At 35.0% G+C, this 26918-nt stretch overlaps 1 protein-coding gene across 1 annotated transcript; it reads right to left on the reverse strand.

Annotated features, from left to right (window-relative positions):
- Positions 1-4548: 4548 nt before the first annotated feature.
- LOC125231235 (cytochrome P450 4c3-like) lies at positions 4549-26495 on the reverse strand. Its single transcript, XM_048136624.1, has 11 exons — positions 26276-26495; positions 24041-24203; positions 16883-16975; positions 16611-16721; positions 14895-15080; positions 14305-14501; positions 9043-9097; positions 8012-8195; positions 7482-7633; positions 7139-7327; positions 4549-6458 (listed from the first exon to the last, which is right to left on the reverse strand). The coding sequence occupies exons 2-11, from the start codon at positions 24195-24197 to the stop codon at positions 6301-6303; spliced, it is 1482 nt and encodes a 493-aa protein (XP_047992581.1). The 5' UTR covers positions 24198-24203; positions 26276-26495; the 3' UTR covers positions 4549-6300.
- Between the last annotated feature and the right edge of the window lie 423 nt (positions 26496-26918).

The following is a 26918-nucleotide window of genomic DNA, read 5'->3' on the forward strand; positions in this document are numbered from 1 at the left end:
ATCCTGAGCTTCGTGTAACCTAGGCGAGCCACCCCCATAGGTCGATCTGTCTTAAATACTCGCAAAGGTAGTCCCCAAAGATTTTAAATGTCACGGGACAATGTCTTGTTTTCAGGATGATCTAGGCTCAGTGTTTAAGTTAAGACGATACGGTAGGGGTCAATTCTCATACAAACGCTCTCGACTATTTCCTCCCTGGTTTTTGAAGATAGAGCAATGATTTTTTCAACACAGATTGTTATTATTTTTATCTGTGTCGGACCGTTTTGATTTTTTTGATATTCTGCGTTTAAGGACTCTAGAGCCAATCAAAAATTTCCAAAAACGGCCTTTTTCATTGTGGCGCAAAAAAGGTGTGATACTCAAGATTGGTAACAATTAACCAAAAAAGCTAAGCGGTCCGACATAGATTATTTCATTGTTATTCAGATTCTCAAATTTCGTTCCGATTGATTAAGTTTTGAAGGAGGAAAGAGTCGAGAGCGGAACCTCGATTTTAAAGATTTTTGAAATATCTTTTGACTGAGTTGTTCTTAATGGACAATTTTTTTCGATAAATCTAGTTAATAACACTTGTATATTTAACTAAAATTCCCAAGTTGAAAGGGGGGGCTCCTTTCCATTTTTAGCATTTTCGCTACCGTATCCTCTTATATACTTACTTATAGTGATGGACACTTGGTAAACTGATATTTTGTTACTATATAACTCTGCGAAATTCGAATTTCAAATTTATGGCTAGTTGACTGTTTCCACCTACATCATTTTATTAGTTTGCGGTCTTTTTCTACTGACAATTTTGGCACACCAAAATATAGTTTTCCTGTAAAAATTACCTGAGTAAATATTAGCTTCATGTTCAAATATAATGGTCACAACAATTTTGTTATGATGATCTGTGAATTCAACCTTGTTGAGAACTCGTGCGCAGAATATACAGGTTTAAATGAAAATGTTCAATATTGACAGCGTTAGCACAAGAGAGGCGAATATACACTTACGGAGTAGTAAATACTAATAACAAGGACCATCATGTCGATCATAAATCATAACTACAACGAGTACCTATAAGAGATACTCGTACTATCAAGGATGCTTTAAAAAGATTGTCCATCTTCATACTACGCATCGTAACACCGGTTGTTAGCGCCATCTATTAAATACTCATAACTTCGCTGATGAGGCCTAATATATTATTTTATGTTAATAAAATATTTTTTTATATGTAAATGGATGTAATATCATGATCAAGGCCCGTAACTTTCATGCCGATGACATCAATTTGACGTCACGCTGCATATATGTGATTCAAATAGTTTTATTGTAATAATTAATCATTATTCATTAATCAATTTAATAGGCGAGACGACTAAAAAAATTATTAGTCCGTCAGTTAGATTATCAAAGAATTTTAGACACGTATTTTTCTTTTTTCTCGTAAAAATGACGACAGTACAGTGCGTTGAAGTTTCGCGTGACGTCACGCCTAGGTACAATTTATACTTAGAAGTGACGTCACAAGCCCCCACCCGGAACTTTGATGCTCTATATATTTGTATTTTTTCATTAATTATTATAGAAAAAGCGAAAAATATGTGTTCAGTATTTTTGGACGATCTAACTGACGGACTAAACAGAATGCCATTTTTTTATGTAGTCGTCATCCCTATTATATAAAAATGACTTCAAAAAGTAAGCTATTCATACGTGGAATAATTAATCTACTTGATACGTGAAATGGAAAGGAAACAATTTGTTTTTATAATTTATTCACAAAACACAACACACACACGTAACAAAACTATTTAATAAAATGTATGTATAACAAATAATTTAATTTACTTTTCACGTATCAAGTAGGTATTAATTATTTCACGTATAAATAGATTAGTTTTAAAGTAATTATTAAAATGATTAATTATTGAACAAAACTCTTGAATCATGCAGCGTGACGTCAAATTTATATCATCGGCATGAAAGTTACGGGCCCTGCTCATGATATTAAAATAAAAAAATAGTCGATTGTTCTTAAAAAAAAAACACGTAATAATATTGGTGAAAATATGATTTTTGCCACTTCCGGGCTGTGAAGCAGCTCCATCTAATTTTATCTATGAATGATATAGCCAATGCATCATAGTAAAAAAAAAATTTTGTATGAGTTTTATATAATAATTTATTTGTTTTTTACGTCAACAGAAGAGACCACGACAGCAGAGGACGTGGTACCAGAACACGTAGAAACTCGAAGAAGAGGAAATGACTACTTAGATTATTAACTTGACAGAAGTTTGTTCTAAGGTACCTATGACTACATCTAGGTACAGGTAAAATACCCCATAATGGACGGTGATGCCATTATGGACAAAAAAACACAAATCCTTAAAAATAAGTATCTAAAATACGTTTCTAAAAACTGACGGCTATGTACCATAAACTAGAGTTGTAGAGCTGTTTAATTTTGAAGTTTCAATTAATTCGGTTATTTCTGAAGGATTTGGAGACAAGATAAAATTCACCAGTTTACTGAAAAAAATATCAAGACGAATTCTTAGTAATGTTGCTAAGAGAGATGAGTTCATGTATAAAATAATAAAAAAATAACGCACGGTGTAATCTTGAATGCGTTTTACTTACTGCATTAAACATGAGATAAGGTATAAAACATACTAGTTTGTTGCTCCAAAGATATAAAGAAATGATGTTATTTTGCAAGTGTCCATTACTGGACCCGAAAAACTGCCTACCTCCTATGATGGACAAGGAACAATTTACAAAACCAAAATTTACAAGAAACAATCCTATGTTAAAATAACCCAAACTAATTTTATTTGGGGTATATAAAATTGACTCATTGCGTATCAGTTGGCTTTAAAAGTAAAATTTTAAACTTATTTCACTGTCCATAATGGGGGATCCATTACTGGAGAACTGCCGTCCATAATTGGAGAAAAAACACCTAGTTTTAATTTGTTAACTATGAAGAAACCAATAGGAGTATCTATTCTGCAATACGCTTGAAATGTAGAAGAAGGATAGGACATTCAAGATTTAACACGCTTGGCGGTAGAATTTTTACATTTATCAGTGAAATATTAAAACATGGCGAATTTTTTTCTTAAACTGTCCATGATTGGGTTCGTCACCTTATAATATCTGAAGGTGAGTTGATTTTGTATGTAGGCTTTTTATTCAGAACATTGTACTTTTTTTAATATGGATCGTTAAGCTTATTAAATAGTTAAAATGAAACATAATTATGATTTCATTTCAATTACATACCTACTTAATTTAATAAAATCCAGTCGTAAAATGGACACCATGCAGAATAGTAAAAAATACCTACACCTTGTTTTAAACCCTAACCTACCTATTAATGTGGTAATAGTGTAGTCTTTTACTATAATATAAATTAAATCCACACTAATATTATAAATGGGAAAAGGTGTGTTTGTTTGTCCGTCCTTCACGGCAAAACGGAGCGACGAATTGACGTGATTTTTTAAGTGGAGATAGTTGAAGGGATGGAAAGTGACAGTGATTTTTGTCTCTTACTAACCCCCCACTTCCTTAAAACGGGAGGTGGAAGTTTGTATGGAGCAATCCGCAATTTCCGAATTTAATGCGAGCGAAGCCGTGGGCAAAAGCTAGTACTGTTTATATATTAAATTTTGTTACTCACCACACAATTATTCGTATAATAGGTACGAAATTTCTATCTACATTAGAAAAAAATAGAAGTTTAGTTTAGTTACTAATTAAACATACGGTAATACTTCTCTGACATAAAAACTATTATTTAACGCAAGAGGTACTAACAATAGCAAAAATCATTTTTGTACCTAAATAAGGAGAGTTAAATAAAACAAACAACTAGGAAACGTAATATACTTATAATACACATACATATAAATAAAACTCACCATTCTCACTTCTTCACTAGGTAACATAAATACTAATTTATTTAAATATAAATACAAAAGACAGTCAAACAATATTATAACAATATACTTTGACGAAGCCTGCGCTGTGGATGCATTTTGTAAAGTGATGTGTAACATGTTTTTTATTTTTAATGATAATAAATGTTGGGAATTATGTGTTTGGATATTATAACTAATAAAAAGAGGTGCGAAATTCAAATTCTTAATAGGACAAATACCTTCGCTTCACTTTTTACACAAATAGTATTCAAATTTACCGCCTTTTTTCAGTGAGAAGATTTGCTTGACCGTTATACAGTTATTCTTTCTGCAAAAAAACCGGCTTAGATCACCCCGCACAAGATCAGGCAGAAATGAGCATAGGAAATTTTTGATGTTTCAGTTCATGTGGGGTGTGGCTAATATCAATTTACGTTACATTAGAATAGGTATCTAAACACTGAGAGAAATTTGCATTGTGAATTTAACAAGTTCGACTTGTTGCGGTTTATCCGTTTGAATCAGCCAAACGTATGTTTAAAACAATATGTGTCAGGTTATTTTTATAAAATCGACTTGTTGATTCAAATATATTGCCGATTCAAATGACAAGTGGCTTGTTGTTTGAACCAAAGAGCACGTAGGCGCTATTTTAACCTAAAAACTTGTTGTATTTTCTCTCAGTGAAGGGTTAGTCCCATACCCAAAAAAAATTATAACATTTTATTTTATCTAAGGATTTGAGTGTGATAATAACATTACAGTTCAATGGCGCATTAATAATTGTTTCACTCGCACACTGAATGTGTTATTGCACCCAGACGGAGCAGGAGTTATAGAAAATTCGATGTACCTAGGGCGTTATGAAATTTCTACTAAGTACCTTATTTGACTTATTTAACTTTTTGGATATTATTTGCAAGTGTGATTAAAAACATGTGTAACTTGGGGCGTAAGAATATTGCAAAAACGGCAATCTGTAGCCATTACTCTCGTCAGCAATATTCAACTTCCGCGTGGGGCGCACAGCATACTATATCACCAGGCAGGCAATTATGGTCGTGCGATAAATGATAAAATATCAGGCCGTCCCTATCGCACTATTTGTAAGTGCTTACAAATAGAACTTATAAATAGTGCGATAGGGACTTAGGGATGGCTTGATGTTTTATCATATATCGCGCGACCATGCTTGCCTGCCTGGTCAGAAAACATCAACATAGTAAACATACAGTAGGAAATTCAATCGCGCATAAAATTACTTCCTGATAAGTTTGTTTTTGATTCTTAGTAAAATACGATTGAAAACATTGAATAAAAAATTGTTATACATTTATGATGAATGATGAATTAATAATTGTATTAAATATATAATGTTTTAAAAGAATGTTAAGCTGTCTAACAAATAACCTAAAATGCACAGATTTAATACTATCACATAATCGCCAATGTCTACGCCGTGTTTGTAATTCATATTTTATATAATCATAGCTCAATACTGATATAACTGATGTAGATTTTAAGGATGACTCACGCTACGTTAGACAAGGGGCCCATTTCTCAAAACTGAAAGTTACAAGTTACAAGCGGAAGTCTCTTTCCAACTTGTCCTATTAAACATTGACTACCGCTTGTAACCGTAACTTGTAGCTTCGAGAAATGGGCCGCTGGCCGGGTTCGGGTATATGGAAACTATCATCCACTTTACCGGTAGTCATAACATAACATCTCCGACCCAGTCTAACGCCATTCATCCGTTGAACCTTGTACTTACAGCACACGAGTTGTTAGAATGTGCTAGATCAAGAGGTTCCTTTCTTTGACAAAATATCTTTTGACAGTCGGGGCACTTAACAGCCCGAAAGGCACTCTAAAAAATTCATAATCATGCATTCACTTAAGGTAATCAATGTACGATTGTACGTCATATAACATCCAAAACCACCTAGCAAATATGTCACAAGAATCTTTAGAAATACCTATTTTAAAATAGACTTACATGTTTCTAAAATACTGACAAATACCTACTTTTGGAACCTTGTAAAGATTTTTGTGAATTCGACCGTACATATTTGGAAACTCTAAGCTCTCTAAACTCCGCTATTACAGAACTTCTAAGTGGTTGTGGCTGTCAACTGACGATAATACTACACAATTTTAACACATTACACGCCAAGATCCCTGCAGTCGATTCGGGTACATAATAATAGGGTAGTTTGCTCGTTAAAACAGTGTCCGATTTCGGATCTGCAGACGTGGCGTGTTGCCTTTTGTCATATATAGCTTAATTTTGTATCAAAATCCCGACTATCGGGTCATCCCACCTGGGAGCGAAAACATAAAATACCGGATAGTCGAGTTGTCAGAACTGAACGTGTTAAAAGTCGTCTCTCCTCGTTATCCTTATTTGGTGACCTCTTATGGGAAACAGCAGCAGTTCCATCTTGAGTGGCCCGACATCGTCTGCGTCGATTTTGTATGATCTGATGATAGTGGACAAGACGCTCTTGAGTATCAACATCCCGTAATTGCGTCCTGGAAGGAAAGCAATTATTTTACTAAAGTATGTTGATATATCGGGTAATTTATAGCGTAGGCAGTAACAAATTGGATGCAAATCAAATTCTGAATTCAAAGCCTATTAGACATCATAAACCAGTCAGGGTCAAACGTCTGCATCTGGACGTCACATCGTCACATTGGACGTCGTATGTGAACCGGTGCTAGTTGCTAATGCTAAGGCATTTCGGTGAAACGCATTCTGCTAGTTGCCAAGCTCTTTGGTCAAACCAGGGGCGGCTCACTCCGCGATCCTTTCGCCGCGCTACAAGTACATGCCGGCGGCCGCAGGTTCGCGGCCCATTCAGTGGCGACGACCTTCGCGCGGCGCAATAGAATTCAATGTCGTCTGCACGTGTGCGGTCCGTTTGTTAATGTAGGTAATAATTTAGAATGGCGGCGTTTTGTGAACATCAAAGGAGTGAGCCTTCTGTACTTGTACTATTATATATTCTGTGGTCAAACTTACCTATACAATTTCTAGGCCCAAACTGAAGGGCACAAAAGTCACTCGGCGGCGATTACCGGAGCGCTCAGGCACAAAACGGTCCGGGTCGAATTTGCCCGTGAGAGAATCTGACATTGTTATATAAACTGGTAGAACGCGAATCCGTTCTACTACTAGTAGCTATGTACAACCCTTTGGTCTAACTTACCTATACAATTTCTAGGCCCATAACTGAAGGGCACAAAAGCCGCTTTGTGGCGATCGACGGAGCGCTCGGGCAGGAACCGGTCCGGGTCGAATTTGTCCGCGTCCGGGCCCCACACCTCCGGGGATCGGTGCATCGCAAATGAACCAACGACTGTTCCTGTGCCAGCCGGCAGTGTGATGCCACTCCCCGCTATAACAAAAAAAAACCGTATTTTATGTATTTGACTTGGGCTAAGGATGGAAGGAGTAATAAAATTTTCTGTGCATCAAATACAACATTTGGTTTCGACGGCTTAAAACATATGATTAGGTATTAAGAATGACTAAGAAGTAGGTATACTTACGAAGATAAACGTCTTTGTCGACGTTACGAGCGATGATTGGCACAACTGTGTATAGCCGCATGCTTTCTTTTATCACTCTTTCTAGGTACGTCATTTGTGGAATGTCTTCTTTTGTAGCACCTCGTTTGGAATCTCCGAAAATTAATCGTTGCCTGAAAATAAATCATACGTCACTCAAAGCTTTGTCTAATAAATAAATAATTAACTCCCTTCAGACTCGGTAAGGGTACTTTGCAGATAATCAGTTCAGTATACGAATGATTTCTCATTTCATCTGGTTTATCAATTTGTCTCTTACAGAAAGGAAATCATTGACTCGTAAATAAATTCACAGACTAGGTATTATATTCTTATTCACGGTTAGAGTTCCAGGAGCATCAAGCATGTAGGCTATATTTTTGTTCTGTAGTCTATCTACATTAAAACCATTATTCTAGTTTACGTTGATGTCATTGTAGGTAGGTACGTGTGAACTCCTTCAGATCACCCTTCTAGATGATGATTACACTAAATACACATGAATAACTTACTCTTCAATGACTTTTTCTTGCGCATCCTTATTCATGCCCAGCAGCATCAGAGTGTAGGCGATAGTGAGGGCAGTGGTGTCATTGCCAGCGATGGTGATAGAATCAATGTGTTCCCGTAGCTGCTCGTCAGTGAAGTCAATCTCTCTTCCGAACAGGAGATCCAACACAGCTTTCAATTTGCCCTCTGTAATATGTGATCAGATATAAAATTGTACCAGTCACGTTTCTTTAAAATAAATACCTACAGCTAAATTACCTACTTATAATAATGATGTTTGCACATCTTAATACTTCTAAGTAGATACGAAGACGTTTACACTAGGCAATCACTAAACTTTAGTTTTAATAGAAATATCTTTTTACGATAGGTAAGTTATTAATGTGAGTGTGTTTAGTAAAGTCAAGTTTAAGACACCGGCAAAGGACAAACGTGCGGAACAAAACAAATATGGCCTCGCGATTTTATAGGTGCGCTGGATCAATAATTATTCATTATTGAAGTCTACGGCTGGTAAATACTGTTGAATATTTGTCCAAAAATATTACTATGATATCCGCAGTTTACGTAACTTAGCATAACACTCAGAGAAGCAATTACCGCGGAGATGATCACTTATGTCAAACACGTTTCCCTATAGATCTGTCGTCATACAAAGTTATGGTTATCGTTCATTGTTTGCCAAACACTTTGACTTTGTTGAAGCACTTTAACAGGGCTATAAGCTATAACTTTATTGATTACTGGGCGTATTGCCATAGGCAGCCAGTGTAAGACCGTTTGTATGTAACTTGCTGCCCTTGCAGATATCGAGGCCACACCTACATTGGTTTGCCTGAGGTGATGCACCTACAATTCGTCGATAATACACGGTCAGGTCATGCTTCGGGGTCAAGAATAATTTGCTAGCAAATAGTCAATGTGAGAACCAACATCTTACGAGCGTTTTATACTAAGTGTCACTTTAGATTTTCAGGAAGTAAAATACTTAAATATTATCTAGGCACTTGACATCGATCGTACGAGTACATACCTGTGTTAGTGTTGTGCTTGTGTTTTTCGTATTCCATTCGTTTCTTTTTAACTACCTGTAACAATAAAAAGTAGGTGACCATTAGATTTTGGATTTAATACAATCATTTAAACTCAGTCACATAATTACGATTTCCCATATACCTAATGCCCGAACGCAACTTTCTGCAACCCATCTTTTTGCAACCTATCAAATATTTGTAAGCAATGTCGAGCCTAAAATAAAACTTATAGTTTTAAAAACAAGGGTTAGAATGATTAATGTAACATATTACAATAATTATGTTCTTGTTTATGGTTCAATATTATGGTTAAATATTCAAGCACAAACAAGATCAAGTAAATACTTTATAAAAATATAGCTTCGGTTTTATGAACACGCTTGATTTTGTAGATTTTTCTGAAAACTGATATATTTATTAGATTTTCTGGATTCATTATTTAATTGAAGGATTTCTCATTAATCCCGTTTTATTCATGATCTATTATCGAGAAATAGAAATTATTCCGGCAGTAGGTACATTTAGAGTTTTTAAGACTTCTAAAGCGAGAGGAAAAATAATAAGCAATAAATAAAAATAACACAAAAATAGAATATCTACATGTGACGACGGGGTTTGAACCGGTAACCTCAAACTTGTAAGTGAAACGATTATTGCTGGGCTATACCAGGCCGTGACATGTGGTTTAAAATTAGGCTTTGCATAGCTTTTGAGTCTTATGTGTCAAGCGTTGCTTCAACGATTATAATTTTTTTCCTAAATTCACAAGATAACGGAGATCTGTCAAATGGTTGAAGAGAAAAACGTGAGATAGATGCATGTGACGACAAGTCTGTACTCTTTTCGATGATTGTCAAATCGCATACCTAAAATAAACATGTACATTTTTTAATTAACTTTAGTACGTTTTCACATCCGATATCGGATGTCGGACCGATATCCCATACATTACAGGCGCCATCTTGGATTTTTTCTATTGAAATCCTTCCGACATCCGATATCGGATCGGATAATGTGAAAACGGACAGACGTTGTTATCGGCGGCAAACGTTTGTTTTTATATTTATATGTTAAGCCATATATACACACACAGGAATAAGGGTCAAATTTGAAGGCGATATTTATGAACTGCCACGTGTTCACATAAAATTGTAAAACGTTAGTACAGATATTTTTGTGGCAATACATCCATATAATTATATGAAAAAAACTAGTGTGTAGGTGTGTTTGTGTATTTTCAGTGGCTTAAATAATTTTGAAAAATATTTGTACGTATATTATGAGTTTTTAGATGCTTACATATATACGTATATTTGTGAGAGTTGCTCAGTTAATATGACAGATGATTTGTGCACGTATTTTTGAATGTTTAATCTGTTCAGATAAAAATGTACCTTTGTATGCGCACATATTTTTGAAGCCTTGGATTTGCTCATATATTTATGAACTCGACTGTACATATAGCACATATATTTATGAGGTATTAGGAATAAAATTAAGTCTTAAATCATAATCATTGATTCCATGTGCGACTGCACCTCTTTTACACAATAACATATATAGGTATAATATTTTATAGATATGTCTTGAGAACAATCGGGCCTGGCACACTAACGTGATATACCTTATCAAGTCGGTCCGTCCTTTTCACATTAAGTATTTGTAAGTGCGATAGGATAGGGACGCGCAGATGCGATAAAGTTTAACACACTATTGTGCTACGCCCGATCTGATGTAGGTAATGTTTAGATAAATGGCTATTTAATTGTATAATTTATAAAAAATAACTCTTGAAAATAAATTACTAACTTCAATGCGATAAAGGACCACGACCTCCCAATATTTAGAAGAAAACATGGATATTTAATACCTATATACGTTCCTTAATGGAGTTCATTCCTAACACGTGACTATCGATATCGATTAAATATTCTTATGGTTATACCACAAAAAGCTGTTAAATTGACAAATCAATGATAACATTTAAATAACTCACGCAGAATAAGTAGGCAATTATTACATGAATAATTATGGCAGACCCCCCATAGCGTATTCGCTAACGCTAGCGTATAAGAGCCTTTTCTCATTATCAGATCGGACTTATGATGTCAAAGGCAAAGATGGCGCCTTTGGTATATATATGATTGTATCGGTCCTACATCCGATATCGGATCGGATAGCGAAAAAAGGCACTAAGGCGTAATGCTTATAAGTTTAAAGGGTTATGACGCACAGGCGGATGGACAACAAAGTAATACTCACAGAACTATATTTAGATAGAAGAAACAAGTTCATCTATTTCTATAGGGGCCGAGCGTGTCAAATTTTGTACTGAAGTTGTTTCTTGCCTGTAATTTTAAATATGTCTCAGGCTCTTGATTGTTCATAATTTCTGTGTTGTTGCAATTGAATATCACGTAACGAGGCATTTTTTATGTTTTGATTGACTTCAACTTACAAAAATTGACGCCCGAAAGCTGCAAGCTGCGATTAAAGACGGACAACTCAGTGGATTTCACTGAGTTCATTTGACACGCTAAGTAGATACGTTTGCTTGATCTATGGTATATATGACATCTGTGGTAATACTATAGTTCTGTTTTTTCCTGATGTGCGGAACCCAAAAAAATAAATAATGCTAATTAACGTGTCTTACTGTTAATTTCCGGCTAATTTTAATACGAAGTTTTGAAGGCCGGCCGTGGTTAATATTGCGAACAACGCCCTTACCTATTAGTCATATAATCATATTAAGTACCCAATCAAAATAGCCATTTTATTTCAATTTAACCGGTTTGTTCGTAAATTAAAAAAATCTTTAAACTGGTTAAATGCCGAAAAGTTTATTATGAATGAACCCATTAGTATGTAAAAGTGTGTATCTGTGACTGACTATGACATTATTTAAGAAACACCTGCTTCTACTATTATATAAATACCATGTAGGTATTTTAAAATGTTAGCATTCGTCTAGTTTTTAGCATTATAAATAAATATTCATAAATATACTGACTTGACTACACATAATACGGGTCAACTCTGTAGGTAAATATTTATTTATTATAAACAGAGATCGGACGTATTTGCGACATTCTTAGTGACTTACGTCATTTTAATGACTTTTAGTATGAGATGACGCACAAAAATCCGATCTCTGATTATAAATTAAGTTCATGAAATTCAAACATAATATACCTACTCTTGAAAATCTAATTTTCTTGCTGAACCCTATTAACCCTTAATAAGGCAGAAGAATATCAATACATACCGGTCAAAATCATAACCCTCCTTTTGCGTTGCCGTAGTCGGGTAAAAAGTAGGTATTCAACATTGAAATCCATGAATCTGACACTTAAAATCTAAAATCATGGTGGTAAATGTAAGCCCCTGCCCTATTTCCACTTAACAATGCGAGATAAATAATTATTAAGAAAAAAAAAACCGCCTTCCTTTGGGGTTCTGGTGATAAATACTTTCAAATGTTGGATTATGTTATCAATTCCTCTATATATTTTTTAATGTTCGTTATTCGCTATCTCCGTCATTTCTGAACCAATTTTGAAATTTGGATGATTCTGAAGTACTTACAGATGAGAATGATTATCAGAACGGAACTCTAACCAGGAGCGGCTCACTCTTCATCAGCAGTTCCACTGCACCAAATGTCACTGTTCTGGACGTAAGTGCATGTTGTTCTTATAAAAATACCAAAGTCACTATAAGTGTGCCGTTCAGATTTGAGGAGTTCCGTTCTGACCATCATCAGCAGTTCCACTGCACCAAATGTCACTGTTCTGGACGTAAGTGCAATAAGTGCATGCTGTTCTTATAAAAATACCAAAGTCACTATAAGTGTGCCGTTCAGATTTGAGGAGTTCCATTCTGACCATCATCAGGAGTTCCACTGCACCAAATGTCACTGTTCCGTACGTAAATGCATGCTGTTCCTTTAAAAACACAAAAATCACCATACAAGGTGCGGTCCAAAAGTTTCCGGCCTAACAAAGAAAGGGCTTACATCTCTTTACAATTTTATTTTCATTTTTTAATATAGTCTTCCTCTGTCACAACGCACTTTTCAAATCTCTTTATAAGCTTCTCCATCACCTAATAAAAATAATAAAGATTTTTGTCCTCAAAATCGCCCTAAACCGCACGGGTCACTTCGTCAAACGAAGATTTTTTTTTTTCTACTTCAGTCTACCTTAAGTTTTTAGAACAAATAATAATCACTTGGGGTCACGTCTCGAATATAAGGTAGGTGCCGAATATTTTTGAAGACACATTTCGTCATAGCAACCTTGTAAAATGAAGCAGCGTGAACGGGGAAATTGTCGCGGAGATGCCCTTGTACCTCTGCTAAGTTTTTAAAGACTATTCTGCATAATCTGCTATCGTAATTGGACAAAAAATATTGCGTAGCATCTGCTATTTGCCGTAGTCTACCCTTCTTTTATGTAAATCGTTAGAATTTCGTGAGAACCCTAGAATACCGTAGCCTTTATCTTTTTTCGTGCATTTTGTGACAGAGGTTGTTCTAGGCGCCTTTTCACCATGACGTTGTCACTCCATTAATTTTCTTTTGTACAGAGTATCGTCTTACATAACCATGGTTTCATCTACAGTAGCAATTGCATTCAAAAAACTCGCTACGCGGTGTCTATGCTGGTCTCAAGTTTCATGAACTCACGGTTTTTCACTCATCTCGCTGTAAGCACGATACAAGTTTGAACACTAACCTAGCACTAAACACCGTAAAAAAAACCTATAGCCAACAGACATCTAAAGAAACTATACACCAAAAAAGTGGAATAAATGACGAACACAATGATATCCATACTTTTTTTAAACTCTTCCGCCATATTTGTCGGGCCGGGGACATTTGGACCGCACCTCGTATGTATGCCTTTCAGATTTGAGGAGTTCCCTCGATTTCTCCAGGATCCCACCACCAGAACTGGGTTCTGAGAAAAATGAGACCAATCTGTATGCATATACATTCAATCAAAAAAAAAAATTTCAAAATCGGTCCAGTAACGACGGAGATATCGAGGAACAAACATTAAAAAAAAAAAAAAAAAAAAAATACAGACGGATTGAGAACCCCTTCCCTTGAGATTTGGAAGGCGGTTAAAAAAGTACCTACTTACTTACTTTCTTAAATGTAAATGTTTAGGTAAAGGTAGGGAGAGTGACATTAAATGTAGAGAAAAGTTGGCCACAAAGATGATGTAAATATAGAAAAATATGATATCTCGTACCTCATCTGTAAACTTGTGTGTGAGCTTGATGCTTTCATTATGTTCCTTCGCATACGAGGTGAGGTTGAAGAGGAAATCTGGCTGTAACCAGACCTTGAAGAAGCGCATGTTGAGGATGGTCATGACAGTGTGGCGTGCGCGCAGGTATGGGGTGTCGGGCTTCTCTTGAACATCCATGCGCTCGCCCATTGCAGTTTCTGTAAAACGTTTTTTATATTTAGGTCCAGTTGCATCAACCAAAGTTAACAGAATCAACGTCACGCAGAACAAGTCTATGGAAATTCCCATACACGAAATTTAGCGAACGCTAAATTCGGGGACAGGCGGTCGGTGCAACCGACCCTTAATCTGAATCAGAGAGCATACTTATGCTCGGAGGGATCTGTGACAGGTCTAAACGACCGATAAACCGGCCCTTTTAGTTTGAATTGATAGTATCAAAGGTGAAGTTGTCGTTAAAAAAAAGTCGAGTTTGGGACTCACAGATCATATGCATAACCAACCTATACTTAAATTCGAACATACACAAGAATTAAAATAATTATTTATAAATAATTAACGCGTATTATAAATAGTTCATTATTTCTTACCAAACACAATATCCAGTGTGCATGCGGTAATAAATTTCAGGACATCAAAGTCTCCCTTCCCGACCATAGCGCCCATTTTCTCGACCAACACGTCAGCTTGCGCCGCAAGCACTCCCAGGTAGTCCTCCACCACTTTGTTGTTGAACACTGATCTCATCACTTTCCTGTGAGATTTCCATAGTTCCACTGAAAAAATGGAGCTAGGATTAATAATGTATTTTACCGCTACGTATTTCCTATTTATTATTTATATTTTTGAAAAGGTTGAAGAAATTTGTACACTTTTGATACTGACAAATATCTTATAAGCAAAAAAAAGGAGTTCGAATCGGGATAGGAGACGTCCGTGTGAATGACACATAAATAGGTATATCAGTTCAAATATAATTTTAATATCGGTAATAGACCAGGGTGGCTAGCCGAATGGCACAATCGCTCACGAAACGCTCACGAAACGAAGCGCTAGTACTTAGATATCTATCTCTATCGCGCTTGCGTATTGGGCCAGGCCCCGTAGCCGAATGGCATTTCTCCGACGCCAAACGAAAGCGATACGCCGCTGGCTCTGTCGCGCCAATACGCAAGCGCGATAGAGATAGATATCTACTAGCGCTTCGTTTCGTGAGCGTTTCGTGAGCGATTGTGCCATTCGGCTAGCCACCCTGGCCTGATGGTATTGCTAAGGATACATAACAATCTACGAGTATAGGTATGTATTATCATTGAGTCGTAGCTCGTAGCCAGTAAAACTGTAGTCTCGTAGTTAGTATCGTAGGTAGCTAATTTTGAGGTTAATACTGCATTTACGTAATAAATGTTTTTGATTCATTTATTAGTAAGACAATTTCTGGCAGTTTGTTTTATACCTCCCGCTCATTTTTAATTTATTACGTAATACTGTATGTTTTTATTTTCTTGCAATAAAATCTTTTAAAAATAAAATTAAAGTTTATTTGTATTTTATAATATAAATATAACTAACTAAAACCATTTATAATGAGGTATTACTGGAACATCTCTAGATATGAAATGGATCACCTCATTATAACTCCTGCGCATTTTTGTAATCTTAAGTAAGAAGCATCAATCCTCACCTGAAATCGTATGAGGAAAATTTAAGAGTTTTCTATATTAAGACCTAAGACTTTACTTAGTACAAGTATTTACATGTTGTCGTTAATTTTCGCAGTTGGATGTTGACGCGTAATTTCATGTACCTCAATGCGTAATAATTTGTGTTTCACTAACGTAGTAGTGTGAAAATATCCGTTTCTAGAATTTTCTGAATGTAACGATGACATCATCCTGGTATGGTCATTGACATTACGAGTATCTATTTGGGGTATTGACCGCCCGAAGTTTATTGAAACTATTACTACTATTATCAGCAGGCAAGAGTGTTTTTCTGAAACTACAAAGGCTTATAGGTATTTGAGTTGGCCTCCTTGTAAATAGTTTAGTTTTTAACAAATACCCGGTATTTAGGCAACGGAATTTAATGCTGCATTTTTTTTAAATCACGGTAAGGGCTAATTTCCTACCATGACTAAATACTGATACACTTATTGACTAGTGACTGCGTAAACTACATCATAAATGTCACAAAGAATCTCCTTTGTACATTTGGTACAAGCGAGGTGCATTATTTGAGTTAACGCAGTCGCAAGCCTTTGAGGTTAGTGAAATTCATGGTGAGTGTACTAAGTAGGTACTTACAAGGCGCAACGAATAAACCATATCCCAACCATGGTCTTAAGAATCGGTACACTACGTCCTTGTCTAAGCAGTTGTCCAAAACTACTTGAACGTCTTCAGGATTTGCAAGCGCTGTAAAAAAAAAAACTTAAAGGATATTCTGCCAAAAACAAAACGAGGCCGAGGTTACGGATTATACCTAAATAACATGCGATTAAATTAAGAAGTAAAAACATCTTATCGATCGATTAAAAAAATACAAAAAAATAATTTCAAATATAAAAAAATCTTACCGACATATAATTTGGGTCCCAACCAAATTTTAATTGCACCCTTGCCTTGCTTGAAAGCCATGTCAGCGAGGTTTTGCAAGTTTTGTAAAATTTCTGTAACAATAAAATTTAATGAATTAATGAAGCTTTTATTTATTCCATACATAACCTTCAACGAATTCTTATACCTATTAGCTGAGAATAGGCCTCTCTTCTAGTACGCCACTTCTCCCGGTCCTGTATATACATATATGTATGTATTCCTTAATCATCAATCAGGTTATAAATTAATACTTGTCGCCCTTATCCATACTTTATTATACTTACATACTTAATGATAAGTCAAAAATTAGCTCTAGATGCGAGTGTTAACCATTGAGGTATAATGTACTAGAGAGGACACGGCGAACAAAAAGTTTGCGCCACAAACATAAGTCCAGTGGACTTATGTTGCCTCAGTCAGTCTCTGCGCGTGGTGGGAGGAGGTTGTCTCTGACTGCACACAAATAAAATGAAAAAATGCCTTCCTGTGCTATAAGATACTGTTGAAGCCATACGAGAAAATCTAATAAAAGTGACGGTGTCACATTTCATCGGTTACTAGACAAGCTATTTTGATCTAACTTAATTTAAGTAATTATTATAATGAAGGGACGGGCTCCTTAAACGCGATGTTATGGCCGCCATTTTGACAACTGGAATCATAGATGAATCGCGCAGACATGACATGTAGGTAATAAGGTATAATAATTGTGATCATATTCTGTTTTCAATATATATAATATAAAAATATTTATTTCAATTTATAGTTTTGAATATTAAACGGTTCTAATACGAATTTTAGTCGATAATATTATACAATAAGCATGATTTTGAATTATTTCTGAATTATAATTCTCATTATTGACGAAAAATAGTGACACCAAAACTGAAATAGTATTTAATGCAACCGGTGTTTAAGGGAGGTAAAACAAGGTGAATGGCGCGATTATTATTCTGAGCGACAGAAACTTACAAAACTAATTTTATTCAAAGGAAATTAAAATTTATGAAAAAAACAATTACTTATTTTTATTTCACTGAGTAGAAATTAAATATAACACAATGTATAATAGTGCTAAAAGTAAACTACTTAGTATTTCACACACAAAGTATAAAACAAAGGTCTACACTAAAAGTGTCGCGTCTAGGTGGTCAAGTCTTACTCTATGACACGGTTCGCTTCACGCGCATGCGCCTCGCGCTGCCGCCGCTGCCGGTCGGCGCACAGAATATGTTCGAGTTGTCATTTCTAGTACGTAGTACATAGTAGTTCAATGTTAAGTACCTATTTATGCAAATTCACTATTGTGATATTAAAGAAGTTGATGAAGTTATTTTTTAGTTTGGGTGCTCAGTTAATCGTGATATTCACGATGACACGTGCTTTGACTAGGATTGTCATGTTATTAAATATTGGATTTGAAAATTTCGTCATCTTAAGCGATAGGAACTACAATAACAAATGACGATAGACAATTAATGACTATGTAGTTTGAACGGTAGTCGTCGTCGACCAAGGGTTTTTCTGATGATTGCATAGAACAATATTTGAAATAAATTAAAAATCTATCATGCATTGCAAATTCACCAATCTGCTGGGTTCGATATTTAATAAATAAATACCTATTCAATGCAACGTATTTAATTGGTAATACTTGTATCAAAATTTCAGGTGGGTGTATTTAATTTAAAATGTATGTATAATACGAGCATACATTATTTAATATTTACATAAGTTTCAATTTTAGTAGACAATATGAGGAGGCATTCACATGTTAGAATAAATTATTCTTATAAGTATCACCTGATTAGAATATTTTAGACAAGTTCCATAGTGTCTATACCGGTTTTATTGTAGCTCAAATATGTCTACGCTGCCTACTTACTTGAAAATCGTGATATTTTGGGACTTCCCAAGAGGCGATTATAATACAGAAGGTACAACTTTTGAATCGTCTAATAATACCTTGCTTATTTGCCGTATTGATTATATTGTTCAACAGATAGGTAAAGTATATAACAATTATACAAAAGTGATCTAGTCCACCGGTCGGGTGGTTTAGTTGTAAGGATGTTAGCCGCATAAGCTGAAAACCTCAGTTCGATTTCAGTGTATAAAAATAACTTGTATTTTGATTTTTATCACCCTTGAAAGTTTTTTCTAAGAGGTAATGTATTGCGAATTCTGTTAAGTCTAAAGTGTGACAGACAACGTCAATGACAACAATAATTGCGTACATTGAAGCTAATATTTATTTTGTATGAAAAATTAAAAATTTAAAGACTTCATAATTTTTAAAAGTCACTGAACAAATGTTGATCAGTATAAGGAGAATAGCCTACAGTTCAATTCTTCGCCTTTGTTACAGGCCCCACTCTGTATACGATTTCTAATCAACTTACTGAAATGTCATTTGAATCGAAATGACAGACTGCCACAGCACTAGTTTAAAAATAAAAATGAATGATAAATGACATAATAAGTAAATCCCGCGTGATAAATTAATATCGTAAAATACTCACTAACGAAGATCCGCAAAAATGTAACATGTGCTAGATTATGTTTAAAGTAAGCGAAATATTGTTTTTAAGTACTTGATTTTTTTAAATATTATTACAGGATTTTATTTAAAATTTCATTAGGTTGCGCGAGTTTACGTATTGTGGACGCTGTCATGTGTCAAAAAGAGGTTTATTACAAATCTGGAACAATATACGTCTATCACACATTTTTTTATTAATTAAGTACCTACTTTTTAGGGTTCCGTAGTCAACTAGGAACCCTTATAGTTTCGCCATGTCTGTCTGTCCGTCCGTCCGTCCGTCCGTCCGTCCGTCCGTCCGCGGATAATCTCAGTAACCGTAAGCACTAGAAAGCTGAAATTTGGTAGCAATATGTATATCAGTCACGCCAACAAAGTGCAAAATTAAAAAATGGAAAAAAATGTTTTATTAGGGTACCCTCCCTACATGTAAAGTGGGGGCTGATATTTTTTTTCATTCCAACCCCAACGTGTGATATATTATTGGATAGGTATTTAAAAATGAATAAGGGTTTACTAAGATCGTTTTTTGATAATATTAATATTTTCGGAAATAATCGCTCCTAAAGGAAAAAAAGTGCGTCCCCCCTCTAACTTTTGAACCATATGTTCAAAAAATGTGAAAAAAATCACAAAAGTAGAACTTTATAAAGACTTTCTAGGAAAATTGTTTTGAACTTGATAGGTTCAGTAGTTTTTTAGAAAAATACGGAAAACTACGGAACCCTACACTGAGCGTGGCCCGACACGCTCTTGACCGGTTTTTTTAAGTACTTTTCGTTTCGCATTTGCATCCCACATCCGCCTAGCTGGCAGGCAAGTTTGCCCATAATATTTAATATCTGGGCAACCGAGCTTCGCTCGGTTCTGTTTTGTATCCTTGACATGTGTCGCCATCTAGTTCAAAAATGAATAGTACCTACATCGAGCGAAAGAATTCTCAGCCTTAACAACACAACTACTCCACACGAGATGGCGCGCATTTCGCCACAAAAACTCAAATAGTGTATTTTCTATTCGTTTTAGCCTTGACCTGTGTCGCCATCTAGTGTTTGCAATAAATAGTACTTACATCGACCGAAAGAATTCTGTCTTAACAGTACAACTACTGCACACGAGATGGCGCGCGAAGAAAAACGCATGAAAACTCGAAAATTCGCGTTTTCCGGGACCTAAGGATAAGTTAGACCGATTTTTCACCCCCAAAAATCCCCACATAACAAATTTCTGCGAAATCGTTAGAGCGGTTTCCGAGATCGTCAGTGTAAATAAATATATATATAAATAAATAAATAAATAAATAAATATACAAGAATTGCTCGTTTAAAAGTATAAGATATATAAATAAATAAATAAATATACAAGAATTGCTCGTTTAAAAGTATAAGATTATCTGAAATGGATGTAATTGTAGAAAAAATCTTTGAATCGACTTCTCTAGAATCTTTTTTACTAGCTTTAAATACCAAACGCATAACAGGTTCCATCAAGGTTTTCGACTTCAAATAATTTATCTACCTACTTACCTATTTGAACTAACTGTTAAATACTGCGGCTGTAGAATTTGCGATGTTAGTTATGACCGGACATATAGTGCCTCGACTTGTAGTCCCGTTTTTCGTAGTCAACTAAAATAACTCATATTTTGGACATTGTCTGTCATTCACTTCATTCAGTCAATGCACTGCCTACCCATCAGTGACCACTAGCAGTTTGGCGTGGACTAAAAATCAAGTTTTATAGAAATAAAAGCCTTTGAAGCTAGCAAATCATTATTTAAAGAGCTGTATATGTGTACATATAATTTGACACATAAACAATATAAGTATATACGTATATATTCAATAATACCTAAGTAGGTATTATTGACACTGCGTATGCGGTCGACAAAATAAAAATACAATATATCATTGACCAGCTGCAGCTATTACGTGAGTGTGGTTTATTTATTCTAAATAAACTGGTATCACTTAGAAATACACACATCAAAACTATGTTAAAATCTAAAAATTTTCCTCGTTTGTATTTTTAAACGAATGTATATTTACGCGTGATCCTATGCATTGGTGACGTCGAATAAATTAAAACTAACAGTTAACAAAAATATGTTTACGTACATATGGACTTACAAATATTTTACACGCTATACATTGTGTAAGGCAGGAACAATTTATAGAGCAAGAGCCGGACCTTCCTAACTTTCTCAATGATGATGAACTTTGGGATACCTAATGTATAGTTAGTATCAACAGTTTACGACCAAAAAGTTAAAATTTAAAACGATATTACACTAATTTTCCTTAAATTTTCATTTTTAGGGTTCCGTAGTCAACTAGGAACCCTTATAGTTTCGCCATGTCTGTCTGTCCGTCCGTCCGTCCGTCCGTCCGTCCGTCCGTCCGCGGATAATCTCAGTAACCGTTAGCACTAGAAAGCTGAAATTTGGTACCAATATGTCACAGAGAACCTCCTATAGAGTGGCAGTCTTGTATATTTGGTTCGCGATACGAGTCACCAGTGTTTGGGGTGCGAGGAGCGGGCGGGGAATGTGTTAAGCGCGCTGTGATTGGCCGTTTCAAGGACGGCGGGCAGTCGCGCCAGATGAAAAGGGACAGAAGTATGACTGTCCCTCTACTGACGCGTAAGTGGCCAATGTAAGTTGACCTATGCCGGCTCTGAATAAATTATAAATATGACTTATTTGTGGAATGTAATTCCGTCTGTTTTTAAATTTGAGCTTCTTGTTACCTTTCCACACCATTTCACACTACAGGTGGACATCTTTAAGGCATCAAAATACCCTTTTCCAATTTTTTGTGCGAAAAACACGCGCTGCTTTCGGGTCTGTTACTTGGTCGATACTGATCGGGCACGGCGAGCGCCCGCGCTTATATCAGTGCAAATACTAGGAAGGCTGGCGACCGCGAGTCGTCTTGTAATAGATGTCTATAGGGGTTGGTCTGTGCAATATGTATATCAATCACGCCAACAAAGTGCAAAAATAAAAAAATGGAAAAAAATGTTTTATTAGGGTACCCCCTACATATAAAGTGGGGACCGATATTTTTTTTAATTTCAACCCCAACGTGTGATATATTGTTGGATAGGTATTTAAAAATAAATAAGGGTTTACTAAGATCGTTTTTTCATAATATTAATATTTTCTGAAATAATCGATCCTAAAGGAAAAAAAAGTGCGTCCCCCCCCTCTAACTTTTGAACCATATATTTAAAAATTATAAAAAAATTCCCAAAAGTAGAACTTTATAAAGACTTTCTAGGAAAATTGTTTTGAACTTGATAGGTTTAGTAGTTTTTGAGAAAAATAAGGAAAACTACGGAACCCTACACTGAGCGTGGCCCGACTCGCTCTTGGCCGGTTTTTTATATATGTGTTAGAAAATACTGTTATGAATTGATAATCTGCTTTGCCAGACCATTTCCGCCGCCAATCCATAACAGTATTTTCTAACACTCACATACAAATTAGCCCTGAGAATTTAAGGAAATAAAACTATGGAAACGGATTATTAGTTCATGAGTAACCATCACGGTAACCGAAGACAGTATTAATTAAAGAAAAGTTAGTGTAATATTGTTTTAAACTTTTTACCGAAAAATGGCCGTCGAGCCGAACTATTTTACGGAGCTGAGATGTGGTACTGGTAACATATATAAGCGCAGCGGCCTGAAGTTTGACGCTCACCGACCGGAGGATTATTGTTGTGCAACCATCAATCAATATATATCAAAGACATATGTATCTCCGTATAGACGGATAGAGTCTAAGAAAAAAACGTATCTCAAAACCCTAGAGAAAAGGGTACGGTGGCCTAGATGGCGTTACACCTTTGGGGGAACGCTCGGCTAGATGGCGCTAATATTAATATTTGACATTTTAACACATAGGTATCAAGCAAACAATATGGGTCAAATTGTCAAAATTGAGGTTCAAAAGTTTTAAGCTTTTGTCGAGAGATGGCAGTCTATGCACTGTGATTACACATTTTCCTTAGACAGTAACTCTCTATAATACTCGATCCTCTTTGATATATATTGTACTTATTTAGTTAGAAGTATATGTATATACATACCTTCCCATTAAATTTGATGGATCTGGTTTGGTATTCCCAAGAATCAGTGTACCTACAATATAAATTATGTTTTTGACCTTTTTGCACCACAAATGCATAAATATTCTTTGATATGTAAATCACTGGACACATATCATTGGCTGGCCCTTAAACCGGTTTATAAATTCAAAATTTGCAAAAAAAAAATTGCATCTACCTAAAGCAGTTTAGCTCTGATGTGAGATCAGAGTTATAATTAGAATAATATTCCTGTTTTACCCTTTTCGAACTAAATGATTTTGAGGTATATTTCAAATAATTACCCCATTTAACTACATGTTACCAAACGCAGAAAAAAAACGAAGTATAGTTTTAAGTGTAATACAACGTTAAATTTATAAAGACTGTTTATGCTTAAGTGTGCTTGAGTGGCATTGAAACTTAAGCAGTTTCATGAGCTCTGCCTACCCCATTTGGGACTACACGCGTGAGTTTGTGTATTTATGTATGTTTGTGCTTACTTTCTGTGTTCCCAAGGAAGAGCATCGCATTCCCCAGCAGCGGCACACCAGGCACTGATGGCAGCGAAGCTGTTGATTTTTCGTACCGCCGTGTATGGGCCACCCATAACACCCACGATGCAATGGCCGATATGAAGAGCAGCAATAGTACAATCATGTTTACCTGAGAACAAGTTTAATTGCTAATTAGTTATGAAATAAAACTATGGAAACGGATTAAATCGCGTATAATGAATTTAAAATACATCCCGACGTTTCGAACTCTTTACAGCGTTCGTGGTCAACGGATGACAGGAAAAATTAAAATGTGCAAAAGCTACCCACCACATACAAGAAATATTAACGAACCATGACCACAAATAATATAGATTTCTAAGGTATTATTAAGGGATGTATTTTAAATTCATTATACGCGATTTAATCCGTTTCCATAGTTTTATTTCATGAGTAACTATCGCGGTAACCGAAGACAATATTATGCTAATTAGTTCTTAAGTTGTCGAAAAGCCGATGGAGAGGTATTCAGTAGGTATTGACATATAAAATTTTCTCTGCCGTATGAAACGAAACTCAAGTGCTATATTTGCTGTAGTAAACATTTGCAAGGGCACTTACCAATTATTATTTTTTTTTAATAAAAATAATGGTGATTACTGTGGTTGGCATAGATCACCAAACGATGAAAAAAAGACGGATAGGTTTCGGCTATCAAATGTTCATGACGAATTATTAATAATAAGTATTTATTATAATTTTGTAAACAACGCTTTTATTTTAGGCTTTTTTTACCTTAATAATTATAAAAGTTAATTTAACGTACTATAATTATATAGCAAAATGTAAAGATAATTACCACGCGTAAACTAACTTATGACTTTTTATGCACCGTAACATGAACTTTTACTCGTTAAAAAGTTTTGCTACAACATGTAAAGAATTAACATATTCATTTATTTGAATAGGGCTTCTGAATTTGGAAAATTTGTTGGTACCGTGATTTATTCTGTAGAATATTTAGATACTCATGAATTTATTAGCGCCTGTAATGTTTTTGGTAGGTACAGTTAACTAAGCCATGCTCGATATTTGATGGTGATACCTACTTAATTAAATAGCAATCAATTGTTCAAGAAAGAACAGGTGTATCTTAAAATATATTTTTTTTAAATATTAAATATATTTTTTATTGAAATTAAGCAGTATAGTACCTATTATATTTAATTTTATTAGAATGATGTAAATTAATGGAATGACATCTTACTTTTCCTCTGCGATTACTCTGCGTTATGGTATACATAATTATAATCTACATTGAAAGTCTCTAACTAAAAAACTTCATACTTTAATGTAGGTAGTTATTACCTACTTATTAGATAGTTATGAGTATCTGCGCTAATTTAAATGATTTTAATATAAATTATATTAATACATATTTGTAAATTATATTCGAACTAAATAAATGATAATCAGTTTATTAATGTCAGATTGTTTACTTCATTTACAATTTAAAATCACAATAATTTATTCTAGTTCAGTTCTTTTGACGACCGGTCTGGCCTAGCGGGTAGTGACCTGGCCTGCTGCGCCGCGGTCCCGGGTTCGAATCCCGGTAAGGGCATTTATTTGTGTGATGAGCACAGATATTTGTTCCTGAGTCATGGATGTTTTCTATGTATATATGTATTTGTATATTATATATATCGTTGTCTGAGTACCCACAATACAAGCCTTCTTAAGCTTACCGTGGGGCTCAGTCAATCTGTGTAAAAAGAAATGTCCTATATTATTTATTTATTTATTATAATAGGAAGTAAAAAAATATTGTTTTGCAGTGGGTAGGTACTAATGTGCGTTTGCCTTAATGATTTAATCGAATTTGCTTTTAAATAATTAATAATATAATATAGTCTGTTGATGACGGACAATAGAGATTTAGTAAAAAATTACATTCTTATGGAATGAAAACTTACAAAATGTGAGTGAATATATTTTTTTAAGTAACAATCACCGCTCGTTTAAATTTAAATCACAGTTGAAGAGACACACATTTAAGTATAGGTATTAGTATTATTGTTCAAAAATACCTAAACATACCTCAACAATATTTTTCAAAGTTCACCCCGTGAATGTTCTAATAAATTAGGATTACTTAAGTAGTTGCATATCTAATCTAATTTTACATATCTATTAAATTAATTATACTTTATAAATGTAAATTTATATGTATGTACTTACTAAATTTATATGACTAAAAATCCATAAAACACAAACACTGAATATAAAAACGGGCTACTGCTCGAAGTGGCAGATTCCGACTCAGTTCGATATTAGCACGATAGGCTCCAAGATCAGGTAACGCTGTGTTGACTTTATTAAATAAATATTTTCTTAAGCACACAGAGTCTTCAACTACACACGAAAATTTGTTCAACCGTCAAATGTATTTAAAAGCCTGTATAGGCTGCGTGTTCTCAAGAACTGGATAAAAAAGAAAATGTTATCCAGATGACACTCGCGAAACATCGCAGTTCGAACGAGTCTTACGAGTCAAGGACTTTTGTAATTAGTGCGGCGAGTTCCGTAGTCAATTTCATTATATATATCTTCGATGCACGATGTCAATACGAGTAGACCAGAGTACGTAGCCGAATGGCACAAACGCTCACGGACAAAAATATTTGCAACCTTTTTAGGGTTCCGTACCAAAAAGGTACAAAAGGAGGGTTTATGGTGCGACTCTGTCCGTCTGTCACATTTCTAAATATCTCGAGAACTACTTATGCTATCGACTTGAAATTTGGAATAGTTATGAACATTGTTAACCTCTACAAAATTAAAGGACTATTTTTTTTATTTATTAATATTAACTATACAAAAT

This window comes from Leguminivora glycinivorella, chromosome 11 (genome assembly GCF_023078275.1).
Source record: "Leguminivora glycinivorella isolate SPB_JAAS2020 chromosome 11, LegGlyc_1.1, whole genome shotgun sequence".
Taxonomy (NCBI): domain Eukaryota; kingdom Metazoa; phylum Arthropoda; class Insecta; order Lepidoptera; family Tortricidae; genus Leguminivora; species Leguminivora glycinivorella.

Excerpts from the sequence above, each read along its gene's own strand:
- LOC125231235 (XM_048136624.1), bottom strand. The coding sequence starts at position 24,197 with ATGATTGTACTATTGCTGCTCTTCATATCGGCCATTGCATCGTGGGTG. Across the intron at positions 7,634-8,011 it reads CAAGAAAAAGTCATTGAAGA|GCAACGATTAATTTTCGGAG; the intron begins GTAAGTTATTCA and ends ATTTATTTTCAG. Across the intron at positions 7,328-7,481 it reads CGACAAAGACGTTTATCTTC|CGGGGAGTGGCATCACACTG; the intron begins GTAAGTATACCT and ends TTTTTGTTATAG.